The sequence below is a fragment of the Megalobrama amblycephala genome, unplaced genomic scaffold (genome assembly GCF_018812025.1).
Source record: "Megalobrama amblycephala isolate DHTTF-2021 unplaced genomic scaffold, ASM1881202v1 scaffold385, whole genome shotgun sequence".
Classification (NCBI taxonomy): Eukaryota; Metazoa; Chordata; class Actinopteri; order Cypriniformes; family Xenocyprididae; genus Megalobrama; species Megalobrama amblycephala.
The window spans coordinates 214930-237780 of NW_025953353.1; the positions used below are offsets into that span (position 1 = coordinate 214930).

Below are 22851 nucleotides of genomic sequence, written 5' to 3' on the forward strand. Positions count from 1 at the left end.
ATAATAGATGAACATGTTCACTCAACAAACTGTCAGGAACAAGCTGAACAAAGACCAGCTGCTGGATTGTTACTACAGTAGATTTGTGTGCTAATGTCTGTGTTAAACTCCTCTTCCGGTTATACATGATGACTGCAGATCCTCTCCATCTATAGAAGATAATGAACAGAGAACTACTGCAGAATAAATTTATTTTTATGTTTTCTTGTTTGTATGTTCGTTTTTGTTCAATTTTTAGTTTAACAAATCCCATTGCCTTTGTTTACTAAACGATTTTTGAATTTAGAGTCATTTTTAAATAAGATTCACATGCCCCATATATAACCTTTCATAATCTCCCATATTCACAGGTGTTGCCACAGTGGTTTTTCCAGAGCTGTGGTTTACAAAAAAATAATAAATTGTGGTTTGATGCTGTTAGATTAAAGACTGTTTAAAGCACATTGTGTATTTGAGTTTTTGTAAAGCTTCTCAGGCATTTTGTATCACTGGGCTACAACTCTTAGAGCACAATAATAGAGAGCTGAATCTGACAGAGCTGCTTTATCAATAATGAGTTCAGTGGATGACTGGGATGTTGTTGAGCGAAACCGACGGTCTGGTATATCCTCATAACTCTCTGATCGAGCACCTTTGAGCAGTAAATACTGAGGTTCTCCTTTTGGATACTGTCTGTAACCAGTAAAGCCAAACATCATTGCTGCTTGTATCATATGAACAGCTCAGTGTCACAGACTCTCCTTCTCCCTTCATTATATTAGTATTTCCTTCTCCTGGCCCAATTCTGTCAGCAAATCCACCTGAAATTAAATACATTTTTATATACATCATAATTTGTATAATCTAAGTAGGATTGTTTTAATAAAATATACAAATGTGTCCTTGCTATATTAAAATAAATAAATATTAAACAAAAAACATCATGTGATGATTGCTTCCATATAAAAATGGGATGTTGTTTGTCCAGTTTATTTACTTACCTGTAACTACAATGAGAATCATGAGCAGCATATGTCTCTCCATGTTGGCAGTCCAGAGGTAGATTGTGTTTATAATACAGTTGGATTTATTAGAAAACTGTACCTGAATATTGCCTTAATGTGAATGAAACTGTGGTCATATCAGTATATTAATCAGGAGTAAATGAACGCACCGACTGAAGTTCTGTTGTGTACTAATACTGTGGGTGTGGTCAGTCAAATGTGAAGCACATGATTTAAAAGAGAGAATAATGTGATGATAAAGTGTTACTGGTCGCTCAGAAGGAAATCATACAGGGGCAGACAAAGAGTAACGTTCATGTTGGTGAGGTATTGAAATAGACTGAGGTGTGCTGGAGCCTGTTGTACAGCAGAATACAGTATGTGTGCTGAAGGACTGAGTATCAGAAGACTTAAAAATGGAAAATTATTTCAGACAAGGCTTGATGAGCACATGTTAACTTTAAGACAGAGAAGCACCTATATGTACCTATACTCTTCTCTGATGACATGCTTACTGGAGCGAGTGTGGGAATAAAACATTTAGCCTAAACATGATGTAGATTTTGCACAGTGGACAGAAATGAAGAATTCATACACAGATTCACAGGACTTTGATTTAACATCTCATCTGAAGGCCAGTGCTTATTTACAGTATCATGTCCCTGTCACTATACGGGGGTTTTAGGACCCCACGCAGATCAGGGTGACGCCCCCTGCTGGCCTCACTAACATTTCTTCCAGCAATATAGTTTTCCAGGAGGTCTCCCATCCAGGTATGGACAAGCTCAACCCTGCTTAGCTTCATGGATGGGTTCATGATGAGAATTTACCATCTAATTAATATATTTCATTAAAAATATATACATTTTTACAATGTCCCATTTACTGTTTAATCTAAGAATCCTCTTCCAGAAAGTGTTCTTCATATTTATGTTTTTATTGTTTCAGCTTTATTTGCTCCCCTTTTATTATCTTTAGTTTGGACTAGTGTGATAACATTCACAAAAGAGAAGATCAAAAATTTTGTGTGTGTGTGTTCTTGTATACATGGTTTATAAGGACACAAATGTATTTAATGAGTTTGTTTGCCCATATAATCTTTAGGGTATTAGGTTAGCTAATTTGCTGTCCACTGAGGAGGGGCTCGATGAAGCATCTTAAACTCGAGCTCTGATACACCCCCCAGTGAATAAACATAGTATATGATTACTTAGGGCAAGGTGCCTGAGATGAAGGTGGAGTTTGGGGAGGTGGAGGGATGCTGAAACAGCTGAGACTGAAGAGAGGCAAGCAGCTGCTTATATACTCTGGCTGTTGATTGGAAGATTAGATGGGCTCGCTCCTCCCTAAATTACATTTAGGAACTTCACGGGTATTACAATGTAAACACGGTGGTTTATGAGGACACTTCCTGTCTCCTCGTAAACCAAATGGCTTAAAAAACATACTAAACATTGTTTTTTTCTTTTTTAATTTGAAAAAATGCAGACAGTTTAACATAAAAGCAGTAATGTGAGAACCATGTAGAAATGCTGAATTTTATTCACATGTCCTTATGTAACCTCCCAATTTCACAGCTGTTACCACATTCACTGTTTGTGGTTTACAGTAACATGATACAGATTGATTAAAGACACTTCAAAGCATTAATTTTGTATGAGTTTTTGTAAAGCTTCTCAGGCATTTTGTATCACTGGGCGTCAACTCTTAGAGCACAATAATAGAGAGCTGAATCTGACAGAGTCACACTGTTAATAGTGAGTTCAGTGGATGATTGGGATGTTTTCGACTGAAAACCGGCTGGTATATTTTGCCTGCTGTATGATCGAGCTCCTTTATACAGTAAATATTTTGGTTCACTGTTTGGATACTGTCTGTACCAGTAAAGATAAATATCATTGCTGTTAGTTTCATATGTGCAGCTCAGTGTCACAGACTCTCCTTCTTCTTTGATTACATTAGTATTTCCATCTTTTGGTCCAATTTTATCTGCAAATACACCTGAAATACAATCAATCATATTATAATAAATTATGATTTAATAAGGATTTTAGTTGTTTTGCTATATACTGTATTTACTTTACCTGAAACTGTGATGAGCATCATGAGCAGCATTTGCCTCTCCTCCATCTTAACTGAAGTCCACTTTAAAGAGTGTTTGTTCACTGAGACTGAGTGAAGTTCTGTTGTGTATTAATAATGTGGGTGTGGTTAGTGAAACATGGACACGCTAAAATCAAATGGTGAGCAGTGTTTTATTTAGACATCAGGTGGATGTCTAATGTGAATAAAGCATAGCTTGTGAGCTTATGTTGCCCCCTAATGTTGGAGCTCAGAACAGCATGTTTTGTCCATTTGCTTTAAAGTGTGCTGTTTGTGTTTGAGTTCCTGTTGACATTTGTTTTTATATACAAACATTTCAGTGTTGAGCTCACACATATGCACATTTATGCCCTCATGAAACTGATCTGTATGATCTTTCTTCCTCTTTCAGCCACAGAATATGTTAACTATATCGTATATTACAGGATCTACTAATATAAGAACTTCTTAATTATCTGTTTGATTTTTCAGCGTACATAAAACCTCAATGACACCTCGCTTTCTTTCTCCCAGTTAAACACTTTTTGTACAGCATGCACTGGATTTCCTGTCACTGTGTGGATCCAGAGCACAGAAGTACACAGCAGAGTCAGTTACAGCAGCAGAAGAGATCTCAGATCCACACTGCTGTTGTCTTTTCTGTGATGGATTGAGATTCCAGAAACTGGAGGATCAGCCTCAGTAACTGTCCCATAGTTATCCATTATGAGGAACTGTGGTGGTGAACCTGCGTATTGGTGATACCAGTGAAGACCTCGAACAGAACTGGTGTAGCTACAAGAGAGCGTCACACTTTCACCCTCAACAGCAAATTCATGAGCTCTGTATGGTGTGATGACTTCTGCAGCTCTGGAACCTGCAGTTAAAGCATAAAAATGAAAAAATGTAAGTGAAATTTACATCCTCTTTCAAATGTACATCCTCCATTCAAATGCGATGAATTTATACTTAATAATGCAATGTTGTTATTAGCTTGGTTTTCTAAAAAAAAAAAAAAAAAAAAATTCTGATATATAGCAATCAGGCTCTTTTTCTTAAACAAGAAAATTATTATTTATAAATTACACAAAAACTAAATTTGTTCTACAATTATAAAATGTTTTCATCCCCCTTTTAAGAATGCTCCATCATATGCACCTACCTTTAGCTGATGATATCAATATGATTAAATAGATCAACATGTTGGCTCAATATTCAGGTTTGAACAGGAGACACACAGAAACATCAGATGATCCGAAGAGATTTATGTGAAATGTTTACAGTCCTTTATTGTATCTCTCAATGACTGTGATAAACTCCTCCTCCTCAGATTCACTACATCCAGCCCTCGTCTCACAATATATGACAGACAAGACTTTATAAATGTTATTTATACATTCCCACACATTTAAAAGAATATTAATAAATATAGGTAGATAGATAAATGAAAAGCTACAACATATTTCAGTAACATATTTTAGAGGGATAATATTAAACTTAAACATGATAGAAATGAGGAATTTATAACAATAATTACCCAGACTTGCGGCTTATTTATGTTGCTTACAATTAATTTAAACTTTATTTTTTCTTTTTGGTTAGTTGGTTGTATATATTGAATAGTAAAATGTCATTAGAAATATTGTTTATGCTTTAATACTTTTCCAAAATACAGTAAGTGTGGTTTTTGTACAGTGTAGTGTGTTTTCCTGTGACTGTGGGCTCCAGAGCACAGTAGAACATCACTGAGTCTGTCACTTCAGCAGAGGAGATCTCCAGATACACATGGGTTTTCTCTTTATTCATTTTGGCAGAGAATCGAGGATCTTGATCCAAAACTTTAGATTTTTGTAAAACTGCCCCAGTGGCATGAAGAATACTGAAAAGAAATTCAGGAGCTGATCCGGGATATTGGCGATACCAATATAAAGTTCTTGCTGAGGAGTAGCTACAGGAGAGACTTATAATGTCTCCTTCTGTCCCAAACATATGAGTTTCAACTGGTGTGATGACATCCCCAAAACTCACACCTGCAGATGAGATTATCAACATTTGACAACAAAACATACAAACGAATGGAAAAGAATGAGAGTGCCTGAGGGTTGAAATAAGATACTTACATACAAGACAACTGAACAAAACCAAAACAAACAGCATCATTTTTCAGGATGATGTTTCAGTTCATCTGCATCACAAAGTGTTCCTGAAGTAACATTCATTCATCATCTAGCAGGAGTCTCCAGCTATAACACCTCCTCTTAAAGCTACAGCGCTGAAATTAAGAAGTAGATCATCTCTATCTGATCCTACAGTAAATGTTATGGATGATCATTTACACTCTAATTATTTATTTATATTAAATTGTTTCTACATTTTAGCAAAGACAATACACAATTCTTTTTTTAAGGTTAGTTTAAAAAGACATTTTGCAAAGTCTTTGCACCTATAATTATATTACAGTTATTATTCTGAGTTGTATATGAGATTGATTTCAATAGGGATGTTTGATGTAACTGACTGAAACCAATTGTTCAGTTTATTCTATTAGTTACATTATATATGGAGTTACTGTCTGTACTCGCAAAGAGTGATTTTGTGGTTTATATATATATTTTTTGAACACACAGCCTTGCAAAGTATACTTTATTTGACTTGTACACGTACACAGGTGTTCAACACATGCTCAGTTTTGAGCAATCTCTTGCCATGAGTTACAACACATGTAAACATCTTTGTATTATTTCATGCTAGAGTTGTACAAATGAGGGTACTTTCTAACCTCTTCACACAATCTCTCATCTATGTAGGCCTCCATCATCGCTGTAGCTTCTATGCATTCAAGTCTGTTCTGTTTATGGATTTTTTCTTCGACTACCTTGTGCATAACCTAATGTGCATGTGCAATCTGTGACACAGTTTCAGAAATCTGGCGCTGCATGTACAGTACGTGTGTACTCTTCTGATGAACGAAATTTGCGTCACACGCACTGTCTCTGACCCTTGTGTTCGGGTAAAAAGTGAACAAGTCCATGTTGGGCTTTTAACTCTGTATTTTAGTCTTGTTTCCAGTACACATATCTTAAAATTATTAAATCAAGAAACATTTACTCAAGAAACAAAACAACTTGTCAACAAAAAGTCTAGTTTTCTGAATAATTTATCAAAATTCAGTGAGTTTAAGTTTAAAACAAGAAAAAATACATGCCAATGGGGTGATAAAAATAAACCTTATTCAAAGTATATAAGGAAAATCATGATTTGCAGTGTACCAGTAAAGCCAGTTTATAATTTACATTATGTTACTTGACAATTCTACTAGTATCAGTAACTGTTGTGTCTTTTTGACATTTGTGTTGTTGAGTCCAGCTGTAGTTTGTATGTACATTTCAAGGTTTGATAAGCATATGAAACTGTTTATGGTACAGTGTTCTTGTGTTTCCTGTGACTGTGGGCCTCAGAGCACAGTAATACAGAGCAGAGTCTGATACTGCAGCAGAGGAGATGATCAGATCCACAAGACTTTGCTCTTTTCTGTGATTGATGGTTATTCTTGGAACGGGTGGATCAGCTGGAGTAGTTACTCCTGAATCTTCCAGTATGAGGAACTGTGGTGGTGAACCTGCGTATTGGCGATACCAGTGAACACCACGAACAGAAATGCTGTAGTTACAAGAGAGCGTCACATTGTCACCCTCAAGTGCAAATACTCTGACTCTTTTTGGAGTGATGACTTCTGTGGATCTGGAACCTGCAGATTAAAGTGCCATTAAATGTAGTTTTCAAACATTTTTTGTTTTTGTTGCAATAAAATGCATTTACACAATATTATACCTTCAGCTGATGACAGCAATATCACAATGTAGATCAACATGTTCTTTCACTAAACTGGCAAGAACCGCAGCTGCTCCACAGTGTTGTGAAGCTCATCTTTATCAGCTGTATAGGGTCTGTGCTGAACTCCTCCTCTTCCTCACGACACTGAATCTGAATCACAAGAAACGATTACATGAGCATGTTTAAATATGTATCCTTAGATCTTCACTGTAAAAAGAATGGTTGGTTTAACTTAAAAAAGTAAGTTACCTTGTTGCCTTAAAATTTTGAGTTCATTGAAATTAAAAAAACTGAGTTAATACAATGAAGGTGATTGGTTTAATCAACAGAAACTCAAAATATTATGTTATCTGAACCACATTAATTACCTAAGTTGATTTGACAAAAGAAGAAATGTTGTGATAACAAATCAGGAATATATATATATATATATATATATATATATATATATATATATATATATATATATATATATATAAAATACTTATAGGAATAGATCACCCCAAAATTAAAATTGTCATCATTTACTCAGTTTCTTTGTTCTGCTGAACACAAAAGAAGATATTTTAAAGAATGTTGGTAATCAAACAGTTGATGAACACCATTGACTTCCATAGTATTTTTTTCCCATTTAGGTTTGAAACATCTTCAGAGTGAGTAAATTACTGAGTTTTCATTTTTGGGTGAACTATACTTGTGAGATTATGTTGCCCCCTTCTGTTGAAACTCAGAACAGCATGTTTTTTTCCATTTACTTTAAATGGAAAGTGTTACTTTTATTTATTTATTATTTTAATATTTGTCTGTTAACTATTTAGACTTTAAATATATTCTTAAATATAATTCTACAGGTTATAAAGAAACTACCTTAAATTATATATCAAAGCATGAGAAACAATTTCAAAAGTCCTAGCAAGTTACTGTTTTTTTGTTTTGTTTTGTTTTTTTTACACTCCTAGCACAAACAAATGTTTACAGAAATATGCTGGATGATAAATAACTTCCCCCACTAAATAAGTGAGGTTTTTGTACAGTGAAGTGTGTGTTCCTGTGACTGTGGGCTGCCAGAGCACAGTAATACATCGCTGAGTCTGTCACTTTAGCAGAGGAAATCTCCAGATACACATGGGTTTTCTCTTCATTCAGTTTTCCAGAAAATCGGGGATCTAGATTTACAGTTTCAGACTTATCTGACTCTTTTCCTGTCCCAGTATTATGAAAAGGTATTCTGGAGCTGAACCGTAATATTGGCCGATACCACTGCAGACTAACTGCTGAGGAGTAGCTACAGGACAGTGTTATATTGTCCCCCTCCATCCCAGAAACCTGAGTATGAACTGGTGTGATCACATTCCCAAAACTCACACCTGTAGATAAAGTTAAATCATATTAAACTAAATTGTCAGTGAAAAAAAAAGAAAAAAAAAAAAGCACAAACCAACAAGAAGAAAAAATACAATTAAACATAATGGAAAGCTATATGCAAAATATAGAATACTTACATGCAAAAGTACAGAACAAACCATTTTGAAGTATGATGGATTAGTTCATCTGTTGAAGGAACTGTTAGTTAGACAGAAACACTCACTGCAGCAGAGGATGTGTCCTATAGCTCCGCCCCTGAAAGCAGCTCACATTAAAACATAATCATCCTTTTGAATTTACTCAAATAGATTCACTTTAACCTCTGTTCTCGCAGTGGACAGGTTAAACTACTGTCTTAAAAATAAAGTAAATAAAATGTGAAATAAAATTTGTAATCTATTAGAACTATGCAATAAAATATCTTAACCAATATTTAAGAACAGTAAGAATCATTAAAGTGTCTACAAGCGTTACAGCAACTTTTGTTTTATGTTTCAGTTTAAATAAATATTTTTATTTGTATTTTTATTGCCATTTTATATGAATTACACTGAATTTCATTGTCTAAATTTCTACACTAACATATTACATTCTACAAATATTCCCGTTTTTTTTTTTTTTTTTTTTTTTACAAATCACACCCTGGTTTAGCCAATCAAAAGCTTTTGAGGCGCTTTCTGTCATCATTTTGTGCGTTCACAGCGGTCAGTCCATATATGTCAAGACAGAAAAGCGACTTATGAATTTGTAACGGATTGAGGATTCATGAGGATTTCTTGTCTGTCAATGATGGCTCACGAAGTCATACGCCCTAAAAAGGAACAATAAGAGGAATATAAAGCAATAAAAAACAATAGGGCCCTAAGCAAGACAAAAGTGGACATTGCTAAAGCTTTTCATCTCTGGAGGACTCATTTCAAAGCGCTTGAAACAGATCTCACGCTTGCATTCCTTCTGCTTGACAGGTTGGCCTTGGATGTTACGCCAAAGTTTAGTTGGTGAATGATGGGTTCACACCCGAGTGTGGCGCACAGCTCCTGAAAAGTGAAGCCAGAGATTGTATATAATGGGGAGATAAGAGGGTCGGTATCTCTCACTATTGGAGAAATCGTAACGGCTAACTTAATCATGTGCGGCACCTCTCAGCCTATCGTGTAATGGCAGTGTCAGTCTCAACATTCCCTAGTCTGCCTTCTCTTGAAAAAATATATTTTTATCAAGCTAAAATCTACATATAGTTCCCAACGAAAGGCTTTGGCTTATTTTTTCTACAGTGGAAAGTAGCGGAGACACGCTGTCCATCTTTTTTTTTTTTTTTTTTTAAAAAAACAGTTTATGGTTTATGGTACAGTTTACGCAGAACCCTTTTTGCGATTGTCCTTTCTTTCCTATTGTGACAAGTGAAACGGCTTCTCGAACAAGAAAAAATGTAGGGTGGGACTTGATTTTGTCCATCAGGAATTGATTGGATCGGTGTGATTTGCTATTGCTCTGATCTCACCGGTTGTCCCGCCCTCACACCGATAAACACCTCATCAGAGAAGATGTTGTAGCAAGAGGGAGGGGAAGTTATTTTGATTAAAAATTACTGTGGCTCAAGTATTAAAAATAAACAGATACATGGATAAATAATTTATAACAAATACTGCACTATTCATACTCATACCTAAATGTATATATTTAAATCTGTGTACGGTATAGGCTACATTAAATTGATCCACTTTATTGCATACATTTGTAACATTTCACAGTAATTTTAGTCAAGTGTCTAATGGGCCATTGTAGATCAGTTTCCTGGTGCTCTTTCATTTGTTGCTGCACCTTGAAGAACTTTTTGAAGCACTTGTGTAATTTGTCACATGCCAATGTAGCTGGTTCAAATATTACAATATATATATATATATATATATATATATATATATATATATATATATATATATAAAGAATAATGTTAATGAACTTCATCAAAACTTATGTTATTTTCTTATATTCTCATGTTTGTGTTCAGAGTTATAATGAGGCATAACATGCATAATTAATTCGAGTAGGAGCCAGGGCTGGACTGGGACAAAAAAATGGCCCTGGCATTTTTGCTCAGACCGGCCCACCACAATCGGTCGGACACCACCCACCAGAGTATTACAATAAATTGGTAGAGTTATTAAAAGTACACTTAGTAAGAGTAGGATTTCTAGATAGACAATGTGCTCCATGATATAAAAGCTAGTTAACCCTTAGAACGTGGATGTAGAATACTGATAATTCTATAAAGAATTTTTTTTTTTTTTTAAATTTCCAATGAAACAGACAGCAGAAAAACTATAATTTATAATTACAAATATACTTTGTTTTAAAGAGCACAAACCCCTGGTTAAGTGTCAAACATTTACCTCTCATTGTTTAGATACTCCCCATTAAAAACAATGAAAAAGAAAACTATACTACCAAATTACTCACAAAAAACGTCCTAATAAAATGATATTCATGTTATTCACTTGCCATAAACAACCAAGTGTTCATACCAGAGTAATAGGGTACAAAACATAACTTTTTATAGCTGAAAAGTGAGATCTAGTAGACCATCATCACGACTAACAGCTATAAATAGACACCTATAGTCTCGTTGTGAAATAAACACATCATCAGTAATATTACATTATAATAATAACCTGAATTTGTTTTTGTTTTTTTGTTTTTGTTTTTTTGAAAAATCAAATTGCATCATTTCAGGTTTTTCTATGAGAAAGGCCGTTACTGCATAAGTGAACTCTGATAGCTACAAGGGCACTGCTAACTACAAAAAACAGTGCAAAATAACTTTTGCTGTGCTATTTGACTTTAGCTGACTGAGTGACCAGTGCAGTAGGTGACAGTCTGACTTTATAATAACGACGACGATTATGTTGTCTTATAGTATTCATTCATTTAAGCATCATCGTCGTCGTCGTCGCATCATGAGTCCCTCGCTGTTAATCATGTAACTACCCTGCTTACCGCTTCTATTATACTCTCCTGCTTACTCTGCCCCTCATTGGCTTCACTGTCAGACACCTGCTGCTCCTCTGCCTTACAGGTGTCTCCTCCATGTTCTTCTATGTTCACCTGTTTTTGCACGTCAGGTACTGTAGGTTTGGAAACTGAAGCTACAGTAACCGCACTAAACATGCCAGTAATTTTTGCACGTTGAGGCATCAACCTCTAAATTTTTAGATTTTTTTGCCCGCAACTTCTCCGCACCCCCCTTGCACTTGCGCTTTTGTTTCTCCATCCTCCTAATCCACAGATGTTCTGGCGAAACAGAGGGGACGGGCTGGAGTCTGTTAAGAGATGTGATTGGGCCAGACCAGTGTCAGTATGGAAAATGAACCAATGGGCCGCTGTCCCTGCTTTATGGGCCGGTCGTTGGCCAATTTTATGTTTATTAAAAAAAATCATATCATATAGCGGCCCCGCCCTCAAGTGCGTCGGCCCACCGGGCATTTGCCCGGTATGCCAGATTACCAGTCCAGGCCTGGTAGGAGCCGTTAATGCAGAATATTTTATGGGGCACATAATGGTGACGCACACAATACCTCGTGCGATGTGTGAACAGCGCCATCTTTAGAAGCACATTTGCTATTGACAACGTTGGTGGTGCTTTCTCTCGCTCTTCAAACAAGAGTGCTGCTTTCTCCATGCTGTATGGACCACTGAAGGGGAGAGACGTGTATCCCAAAAAAACATTAATTGTGCTCTGTGTATTTCTGCAGGTATGTTCGTTGTTTATTGTATTATATGTTGAGAAATGTTTGAAATGTGTTTACTATCGAGTTTATACGAGTTTGATAGATACAAAAAAAGAGTGAGGTCTGTATGCAAACGTGATGTTATCAAATGTAATATTTTCAATTTAAATTGTGCAAAATCTGTAACTTTTGACATTTTCCCCCATTTAATTAATTTACTGATGCGAGTACGCGGTGAGGAACTATATTTTCTTTTTTATATATATTTCATATGCCATATAATGGTGACATGTATTTTGTGACTTACTTTATTTGTTTGTTTTACCTTAATTATTTAATTTATTTATCCTATTTGTCTTATGTTTTGTAACTGTTAATTGAGTAAATTGCCATCTTGAGAAGCACATTTGCTATTGACAACGTTGGTGGTGCTTTCTCTCGCTCTTCAAACAAGAGTGCTGCTTTCTTTCCATGCTGTATGGACCACTGAAGGGGAGAGACGTGTATCCCAAAAAAACATTAATTGTGCTCTGTGTATTTCTGCAGACCTGCTTCTTCAGAATAAACCTTCCTGAGACCTGCTCCACCTGTATTGTCATCTTTGAGAGCAACAAAACACAACCAGAGTAAAACTGCTACATAAAAATGGTGCCGTGACCTACTGGATCAACTGGATCAGCCGCAGCCGATCGCCGGAGTTGTGCAACGTGTTCGTGACGTATTGATGCTGCATCTGGAGATCGAGGAATCGATTTCACCATTGTTCTGGTAACTGTAAACCAAAAAAAACAAAAAAAAAAAACAGAGAGACCTTTTTCCGTGGACTGACATATTGAACTGTTGTCTTTTTCCTCATCATACTTACTGGACATTGAATGAGGCCAGTTTTCTTTTGTGTTTATTCTGTCACTGTCATATATTTACACCATGGCCGGGGCATGGAAAGACTCTGATATGACAACGCCATATCTGGGGAGGGGCAGAGGGTTGTTGGGGGTGGAAGAAACTGCCGTTGGTAAACCTAGAGTGTTAGCTTATAGTCCTCAATCACATGATACCCTACTAGATCAACCTATTGGGCCGACTGCCTCTACTCCTAGTAATGCAAATGATAACATTGCACAGCAGTTACGTGAACTTATTGGTGAATTAGGCAGTCAGATAGGTGATTCCATCGTCACCCAGCTATTAACTAGTCAAAGCCCAGTCACCCTTCCAGTTCAGTCCCATTCAGTGCTGTTGCACCAGAACCCTCTAACGCAGGCCGAAATCTAACTAATGTCAGCCTGATAGTCAAGCCAGATGTCAAAGAGCCTCCAATGTTTAGAGGAGATGGAACAGACTAAATACGCAGTTCAAGAATGGATTGAGTTGATGGAATTGTATCTCCACAAAGCGGATTGCTCTGACACAGATCAGGTAGATGAGATACTGAGCCACCTGCTAGGCAGGGCCAAGAGTATTGTCAAGGTCAGACTCAAAAGCAGCCCTAACGAAGCCATCTCCCCTGAGACCATCTACGATGTGTTGAGACGTTACTTCAGTGAAAGTCCTGTATCATGTCAACCACTTGCTGACTTTTACGTGACACGACCCAAAGTAAATGAGTGCCCTGTTGATTACTGGGTTCGATTAAATGCAGCTGCTGAATTAGCAGATAGCCATTTGCAGAAACAAGGAGAAAAGATGAAAAACATGAGTTCTGAAATTGCGATGATGTTCATCAGAAACTGTTCAGAACCAAATCTCTCTAGTATGTTTAGGTGTAAACCTATCAGTAAATGGTCAGTCACTGAAATTCAGGAGGCCATTGACGAACACCAAAGGGAAGTCCAGTCTAAAAAACTGTCCGCTGTCGCGCATGATGTTAACACTGTCCAAGTCGCTGCAGCTAAAGTATCAACCTACCCCCACGCTGTCACCAAGGGAGATGATATGAAGGCGGATGCTCCTGTTTATGTCCCTGATAGTCCTTTGAAGGCTGCTGAACCTGCAACTTCAGAAACTGGCACTTTGGAGCGTGTCTTAAGTATGCTGGAAAAGGTACTGGAGCGTACAAGTCAGAATGCTCCCATCTCACAGCCGAGAACAACTCAGTGGCGCAGCTTTCCCCCGTGCAGAGTCTGCGGTGATAGGAATCATTCCACACGTTCACATTGTATGAGAGAAAGGAGATGTTTGTTGTGCTTGGAGATTGGGCATCAGCAGAAACAATGCCACAAAGTCGTCAGCCCTGCTAGTCCATCTGCTTCTGACCTGCACGCTCAGGGAAACTAATACACTCATGTATGGGAGGGGATTATGTGAGTGCAAAATGTCAAACCCTCAATGTGGATGATGATTTATATGTTTATGATGAATGTTGCAAGTCTGTCTCCAGTAACAGTGTCGTCCTATTCCAGAATGTCACAAAGTTGGAAAAGGCAGATAGTCTGTTCTATACTTCAGTTCTGTTGAATGACAAACTCACAGTCCAAGCTCTACTGGATAGCGGATCTATGGCATGTACGATCAATGAAGAAACAGAGCGTGAACTTTTGAACATGGGAATGTCTGCACAAGTAGATCAGCCACATATGGACGTTCTTCTCATTGGCTGTGGTGGTGTTAAAGTCAGACCAAAAGGAGTCTATCAGCTGAAGATGGACGTGTATGGCAAGTTAGTGAGTGTGCCTACACTAGTCGTCCCGGGACAGAGAGATCAATTGATTCTGGGAACTAATGTCATTAAGTTCATACTTACTCAGCTCAAACAAATCTCTGGCTATTGGAATGTCACGAATTGTCCTGAAACATCTGGAGAACCTGAAATTGAGCAGTTCCTGAACATGTTGTCAGGGCATTAACAGGTGGAAGGGTGGTGAAATCCCTGATATTGTGGGCACTGCAAAACTAGCCCAGGCCATTACTCTGTTGCCCAAACAAGAACACCTCGTGTGGGGTAAACTTCCATCAAACACCCCTATTTCTATGGGAAGTACTGTTGTGATTGAGCCACCTAAGGCGCAGACCCACAAGAAAGGCATCATGGTGGGAAGAGTCATTGCCTCTATGTCTGGTGATGGTTGGGTTCCAGTCAGGATCATGAATCCCTTTGATAAGGCTATTACACTGAGAAGGAACTCAAAAATAGCTGACGTCTTCCCTGTTGTGGCTGTTGAGGACCTCAATGTGCACCCTGATCGCAAGAATGATAAGCTGCTGAGTGTGCAGAACCAGAGCATCAGTGGAGGCATTGATGGAGATTGCCCTGCCTTCGAGCTCCGTGAAAGCCTTCAGAAACTTGGTCTTGGCGATTTAGACATTGAGTCGTGTGAAGTGTCCCACTATTGGAAGAATCAGCTAGTACAGCTTATTAGGAGGCATGAGGACGTATTTTCCAAACACAAACTAGATTGCGGAGAAGTTAAGGAGTTTGTCCACCGTATTCGTTTGTCAGACGATCGTCCTTTCAGGCTTCCATACCGCCGTGTTCCACCAGCGCAGTACCAGAAGCTGAGGAGTGTTCTTTCTGAGATGGAGGAACAGGAAATCATACGCAAGTCTAATAGTGAGTGGGCTTCGCCTCTTGTGTTGGTATGGAAGAAAAATGGAGACCTCAGAGTGTGTGTTGACTACCGTTGGCTGAACGCTGGGACTGTTAAGGATGCCACCCCTTGCCTCACCAGGCGGACTGTTTGGCAGCTTTGGGAGGGAATGTGATCTTCAGTGCGATGGACTTAACCTCTGGTTTTTATAACTTTGTAATGTCTGAGGAGGACAAGAAGTTCACTGCCTTCACGACTCCAATGGGCCTATATGAATTCAACCGTCTGCCTCAAGGGCTCTGTAACAGTCCAGCCAGCTTTATGCGACTCATGATCAACATCTTCAGTGATCAGAACTTTCTCACTCTCTTATGCTATCTTGACGATCTTCTTGTATACGCTCCAAATGAAGAAGCGGCCATTGAGTGGCTTGAGCTGGTGTTTTCTAGGCTCAGTGCGCATGGACTGAAGTTGGCGCCAAAGAAGTGCCATTTTCTTCGAAGAAGTGTGAAATTTCTAGGGCATGTCATTGACGGCACTGGAGTGGCAACAGATCCAGACAAGGTTAGCGCCATCTCTGCCATATCTGTATCTGATCTGATGATGCCGGATGGAGTGACTCCTTCACAGAAGAAGATAAAGTCCTTTTTGGGTATGGTGTTATATTATCAAAACTTCATTCAGAACTGCTCCAGTATCGCAAAGCCACTGTTTGCTTTGACTGCTGCACCTAGAGGGAAGAAGACCCCTGTGAGAGGCATTGCATCATTCAAAAGACTGAACCCCGATGATTGGAAGCAAGAGCACAGTGTGGCATTCGAAAAGCTAAAGACAGCCCTGTTAGAATCTGTTGTGCTGGCTCACCCCGATTTCAGCCGACCATTCGTTCTATGTACTGATGCGTCTATGGATGGGTTAGGAGCTGTACTGTCACAGGTCCCGGAAGGAGAGATTAAGGCACGTCCCATCGCCTTCGCCAGTAAAGCTCTAACTCGTGCACAAGCCAAATACCCTGCTCATCGTCTAGAGTTTTTGGCTCTGAAGTGGTCCGTCTGTGACAAGTTTAGTCACTGGTTGAAGGGGCACGACTTTACTGTCTGGACGGACAACAATCCTTTAACATACATTATGACGAAGCCAAAGCTTGATGCATGCGAGCAGAGGTGGGTGTCCAAGCTGGCCCCTTATAGCTTTAGCATCCAATACATACCCGGCAGTAGAAATGTAGTCGCAGACGCCTTGAGTAGGCAGCCCTTCATCCGTGGGTGTGTCAGTAAGAGGCTGATGTCTGAGCCATACAGTGTGCTGTTGGAAAAAGCAGAGCAAGTCCGAGAGAACTCCATACAAGATGTTTTCAGGTTGAGTGCAAACACCTGTAATGTTAAACATTACCCCTGTGCAGATTCAGAATCATGTTCACTCACCAGTGTTGAAGTGTCGGCAGTCCTTGATGTTCACACAGAGTGGGAAGTAGGTGCGAGGGATAGAGCGGTCCAGTGGCTCACTCAGGATACCCACCAGTTGTTGTCTCCAGGTCCTAGTCCCCTGCCAGTTTTCTCATTGAGGGATTTACAGGAAAAGCAGCAGGACGATGCAACCCTGTCAAGAGTCTTGTTCTATGTAAGAAGAGGAAGAAAACCATCTAGACGTGAGAGAACTGGAGAAACTCACAAGGTAATTAAAACACTTAAACAGTGGGAGAAGTTCAAAATGCTTGACGGCACACTATACCGAGTGTGCAAGGATGTCCTGATGCGAAAAAGGAGATTGCAATATGTTGTTCCAAGTTCGCTGGTGAAGCAGATTCTTCAAGGCATTCATGATGAGGCTGGGCATCAAGGCCAGGGTAGGACTTTATCCCTTGCGAGACAGAGATTCTTCTGGGTCAGTTTGGAAAAGGATGTGCGTGAACATGTTAAATGTTGCAAGCGCTGTGTAATGAGTAAAACTCCCGAACCTGAAGGAAGAGCTCCTCTTGAAAGCATCAAAATATCTAGCCCCCTGGAATTGGTCTGCATAGATTTTTGGTCCGCGGAGAATTCCAGAGGTCGCAGTGTGGATGTCCTGGTCATAACAGACCACTTTTCTAAGATGGCCCACGCTTTCCCTTGTAAAGACCAGTCAGCGAAACAAGTTGCAAGGCTGTTGTGGGATAGGTACTTCTGCGTATATGGCTTCCCAGAAAGGATCCATTCGGATCAAGGTGCCAATTTCGAGAGCCAGCTGATCCATGACCTGCTGGAAGTAGCTGGAGTGAGGAAGTCAAGGACAACAGCGTACCACCCAATGGGCAATGGTCATGTTGAACGATTCAACAGAACACTAAGCAGCAGAAATGGCCACAGATGTTGCAGTCGTTGACCTTTGCTTATAATTGTACAGCCCATGAGTCGACTGGGTTTGCGCCCTTTTATTTGATGTTCGGCAGGGTTCCAAAACTTCCAGTGGATGTAATGTTCAGCAGTGTGGAGAGGAACGATGCCCTCATTGACTATGATGCATACGTGAGGAGATTGAGGGATGATTTGAAAGAGGCTTTGGCCCTTGCTCAGAAAAATGCTGAGGCCAGTCAGCGACGCCAGGCAGACCTATACAACAAGAGGACCAAAGGTTGCAGTATTGAAGTTGGGGATCAAGTCTTACTTGCTAACAAAGGCGAACGTGGTCGCAAGAAATTGGCGGATAAATGGGAAGCCACCCCATACACAGTTGTTGCCTTGAATCCTCAATGTCACACCTACCGTATACGCAACACCCACACTGGTCAAGAAAAGACTGTTCATAGGAACTTGCTCCTTCAGGCTAACTTTCTGCCAATTGAGGCTGAGGAAGATGAACCCTCATTCAGTGACGGCAGTGAACCAGCTGATGACTGTAGCGGAGTAGCTTTGAGTGATGCTGTAATGCCCATGTCTGAAAGCAGCAATGCAGATCGAACTGACAGCTGGGTAGCAGGGACTGTAGCTCCAGATGATAACCTGAGCAGTATATCCTCTAAGACAAAGAGCGTCCCTCCATTAACAGTGGATCCTGAGTCTGCACAATCTGTGTTTCCAGCAACGCAGGAGGAACTCTTGGAATGTGACAGCGTTTCTGATCATTCAAGTAAAGGAGGATTGACTTGTGATACAGTATCTGCATCTGTGGGAGGTTCAATTGATGTTCAGACCTCTTATCCTGTGGATTCACTCCCTAATCAAGTGGTGACCCAAGTCAGAACCAGATTTGGCAGGCTTGTGAAACCTATGAACAGGATGATTCAGAACATGACCCAAAACATGAAGACAAGCAGTTCAGTCAATGGGGTTACCAGGTCTTTATTGACATAAGATGATGAAACTGTTACATAGATTATATTAGTGTTTCTTTTGAGGTTACTTAATTTACATCAAGTTGAGAAGACCAACATTCAGAAAACCTTCAGCTTCATTTAAAAGTAGCTGTCACATTGAAATCATAGTAGTGGTGTTTGGGGCACCCTATTCACAAGTGTTCTCTTAGTAGGCCCTGCTTGGGTCACTTTCCCTGTAGGTTGGGAAGCATATGTTGCTGTGTTGAGTGTATTGTATGTCAGTTGAGTTTTTATTCTGTGTGTGGCTTCTTGATCAGCTATTTATCCGTACTGAACAAGTTTTGTGAAGTTCAGTGGGGAGAATGTAGCTGGTTCAAATATTACAATATATATGTATATATAAAGAATAATGTTAATGAACTTCATCAAAACTTGTGTTATTTTCTTATATTCAGAGTTATAATGAGGCATAACATGCATAATTAATTCGAGTAGGAACCATTAATCCAGAATATTTTATGGGGGACATAATGGTGACGCACACAATACCTCGTGCGATGTGTGAACAGCGCCATCTTTAGAAGCACATTTGCTATTGACAACGTTGGTGGTGCTTTCTCTCGCTCTTCAAACAAGAGTGCTGCTTTCTCCATGCTGTATGGACCACTGAAGGGGAGAGACGTGTATCCCAAAAAAATCGTCCCTTGAACTCAGTGGCTTCATCACCATTTCCAAATTTATGTCTCCGCAGAATATATTTCAGAGAGTCATAATCATGTTGTCTGTACCAGAGTAAAGTAGGGTTTGAGCTTGTAGTATTGTATTTACAATACAAAGTTACTGCGTCCTCCTCTTCATATGCTGACTGGAACCTTTTGGGCTGATCAACAGAGTCTTGTCCTCTGCATTCTGTGAGGAGAGTAAATTATTTCAGTAAATATATTTATACATTTAGATAAAACTGACAGATAGGAACAAATGCATGCATAAAAGATGGTATATTACCCATGCAAGTTGCAAACAGGATTAGAAGAGTTTCCACACAGCTTCTCATGGTAATCATGATACAAAAGAAACACAGAAGTAAACAATGTTCTCTTGGATTTAACTGGAACTTGCTGAGATGCTCAAACTTGTGAAGTCTTGACTGTATGAGTGAAGCAGCATATATTTGTTAAAACATCTCCCCCAAGTGGAGGAGAGCAGATATACACACATCTGTCTAATATGAGGTTTTCTATTGAAACTACTAGCACCACCACAACTGAACTGAATTGAATTGTACTGCAGTGACTATAAAATTTTATGCATTCTCAAGAATTCTAGCTGAAGAAATCAATTATTTAGTATAATGGGGAAAAAAAAAAAAAGACTAATCTACTTAGATCTCATTATCACTATTGTCACCCCCCCCCATCCCCCCATCCCCCACTTTCTTTTTCAGATTCTGGTCAAGCCATTATTCTAAAATAAATTACATGTATATAATAATAATAATAATAATAATAATAAATTTAAAGGTGCCTTTCAAAACACTCAAGGACATTGTACAGTAAAATGATATCATAAAACAAATGAGTCATAAAACAAATCGAGACACAATACAACAAAGCAACAGCTAACATACAATATTTAAAACTGATCAGAGAAAGCTAATTTAAATAGCTAAGTTTTAAGACGTGATTTAAAAGTAACCAGACAATCACTTTCTTGTAGAGATTGTGGTAGAGAATTCCAGAGATGAGGAGCAGCACAGCTGAACGCCCTGGACCCCAAAGTGACTAAACGAACAGAGGGTACAACAAGAGAGACAGAAGAGGAAGATCGTAGTGTCCGCTTTGGAGTGTAGATGTGAAGCAGTTCGGAGAGATATGAGGGTGCAAGATTGTGAAGAGCGTACACACAAGTGAGAAGTGGAATCTTGTACTCTACCCGATATTTAACAGGAAGCCAATGTAGATGATAGAGAACAGGAGAGATATGCTCAATGGAAGAGGTTCTAGTAATTATACAGGCAGCTGAGTTATATACTCTGTATTTGAATATTTCCAAGTACATGTAGTTGGGATAAGATGTACACATTCTTTTCACAATTCTTATGGACATTGGGCTCATTCTTGCCATTATTGTGCTGCATTGTAGTACTTTTTAGGATAGTAATTTACCCAACTCATTCACTTGACTTTTCTGCAACTCTCTGTATGATATCACCAAGGGAATACAGATGATTGAATGTTCAGTTATATTGGAAATTTACATCAGAATATTCTTGTACATGGAATTATGTCATTGTATCAGTGACTTAAAATACTGAAGTATGTGTTAACAGATGCTTTGAATCCTAAAAAAAAAAAGCATAATTGGCCTTGTCAATATTTAAATTGAATGAAATAAGAATGCAAATGTGTAAAAAGTTTAGATCTGTAATCCGATACCTTTCTAAGGTCATGACAAACAAATTTTGATCACAAAGAAGCATAGAGTTAGAATTATTATAATCTTTTTCTTTGAGTAAATCTGTTCTGTTTCTGTCTTTGCTGCTAGATATCACTCAGGTTTTTGTATGGAGTCAGGAGGTTTCCTTTCACTGTGGGCCGCACAGCACAGTAGTACAGAGCAGAATATGACACCGCAGCAGAGAAGATCTCCAGCTCCAGATGTTTGATGTCTTTTCTGTTGTTCATATTTATCCCAGGAACCGGAGGAGTAGCATTTATTTTGATTCCAGACGATTCCATTATGAGGAGCTGAGGTGCTGGACCAGGGAATTGACGGTACCAAAATAAATCATAAACCGTGCCGGAGTAGCTGCAAGATAGGATCACTTTTTCATCTGCTTTAGCAATTACTGTATCATTGTGGGGAGAATATGATGTCTTCAGCAGTAACACCTGAAAACAATTAGGAGAGCAATGAGCAATTGCTCATTTTACAATAAGAATTCTGCATTGCATACGGGGAAACCTCTTTAAAGTAATAATCATTTTAAAATCTTACCTCTAAATGTTACTAGGAGAGATTCTATTAACAGGACTACAGCAAATCTCATCATGATGCTTTACCAGTCAGGAGAAAAGCACAGGTTTGCTGAAACAAGCAGTTCCTGTCATCTAGAGCTGCTGTTCACTCCTCCTCCACTCTCATTACTCTCTGAGCACCATTGGGTCTCTCCAAATTCAGAGCTGCTGCTTGATCCAAATGTGTATCTCATCAGTATTTATTCAGGAAGACCATCAGAGTGCTGAATGTACCAGTAAAGGTGTGGAGTTATATTCACAGTTGAGTGATCTGCTGTCCTTCAAAGGCAGTTGTTTTCTTATTTGTTCTCACCAAAGGATCTTTGAAGGCTTAGGAACATAATGCATTTAAATGAATTGTTTATGAATGTTAAACTAGCCCATTTATTATAATGATTATTTATATAAATAGACATTTTATTTATTTTTTAAATTATGCTATTCAACTATGTTCAATCTCTATGTAGGGACTACATTACAGATGAGTGGTGGATGGTTTGAAGCTCTGTTTTTGTGTGAGTGTTGAGTGTGTTTGAGTCACAGTGGGCTTCAGAGCACAGTAATACGCAGCAGAGTCAGACACACGCAGGTCCTTGATCATCAGAGGAACTGATGTTGATTTGGAGTCCAATGTTGCATTAAATCTGTACTTAAAATCTTCATCCTCATCACTCGATCCAGCATATCTCTTCAACATATATTTTGGGAATTGATTTGTTTTATATTGGTACCAGTAAAGTGTTGGGAATCCGCTGGATTTGTATGTGCAGTCAATAGTCACAGTTTGACCTGCAGTAGCAGTTTGAACTTCTGTTGGCTGAGTAACACTATCCTCTGCTCTGCATTCTGAAAATCAATGCAAAATATTTGTAAAATTATTAAGTAGCCTAAAGCTAAGTCATGAAACATAGAGATGATGGAATATAGAACTAAATACATACCTAAAGAAAATGAAAAAAGAATGAGTGAAAATCTGATCCAAGTAGACATCCTGTAACAGTTAGCTATAATATTTATACTAGTCTC

The 22851-nt window shown here is 38.7% G+C and overlaps 1 pseudogene and 2 gene segments (V, D, J or C); all 3 read right to left on the minus strand.

Moving 5' to 3' along the window:
- Position 1: 1 nt before the first annotated feature.
- LOC125261298 lies at positions 2 to 1382 on the minus strand (annotated as a pseudogene).
- Positions 1383 to 2493: 1111 nt separating this feature from the next.
- On the minus strand, positions 2494 to 3535 carry LOC125261296. The segment is given in 2 exon segments: positions 2494 to 2984; positions 3068 to 3535. Coding segments are annotated over 2 exon segments (357 nt in total).
- A 2535-nt stretch (positions 3536 to 6070) lies between these two features.
- LOC125261294 lies at positions 6071 to 7211 on the minus strand. The segment is given in 2 exon segments: positions 6071 to 6813; positions 6897 to 7211. Coding segments are annotated over 2 exon segments (402 nt in total).
- Between the last annotated feature and the right edge of the window lie 15640 nt (positions 7212 to 22851).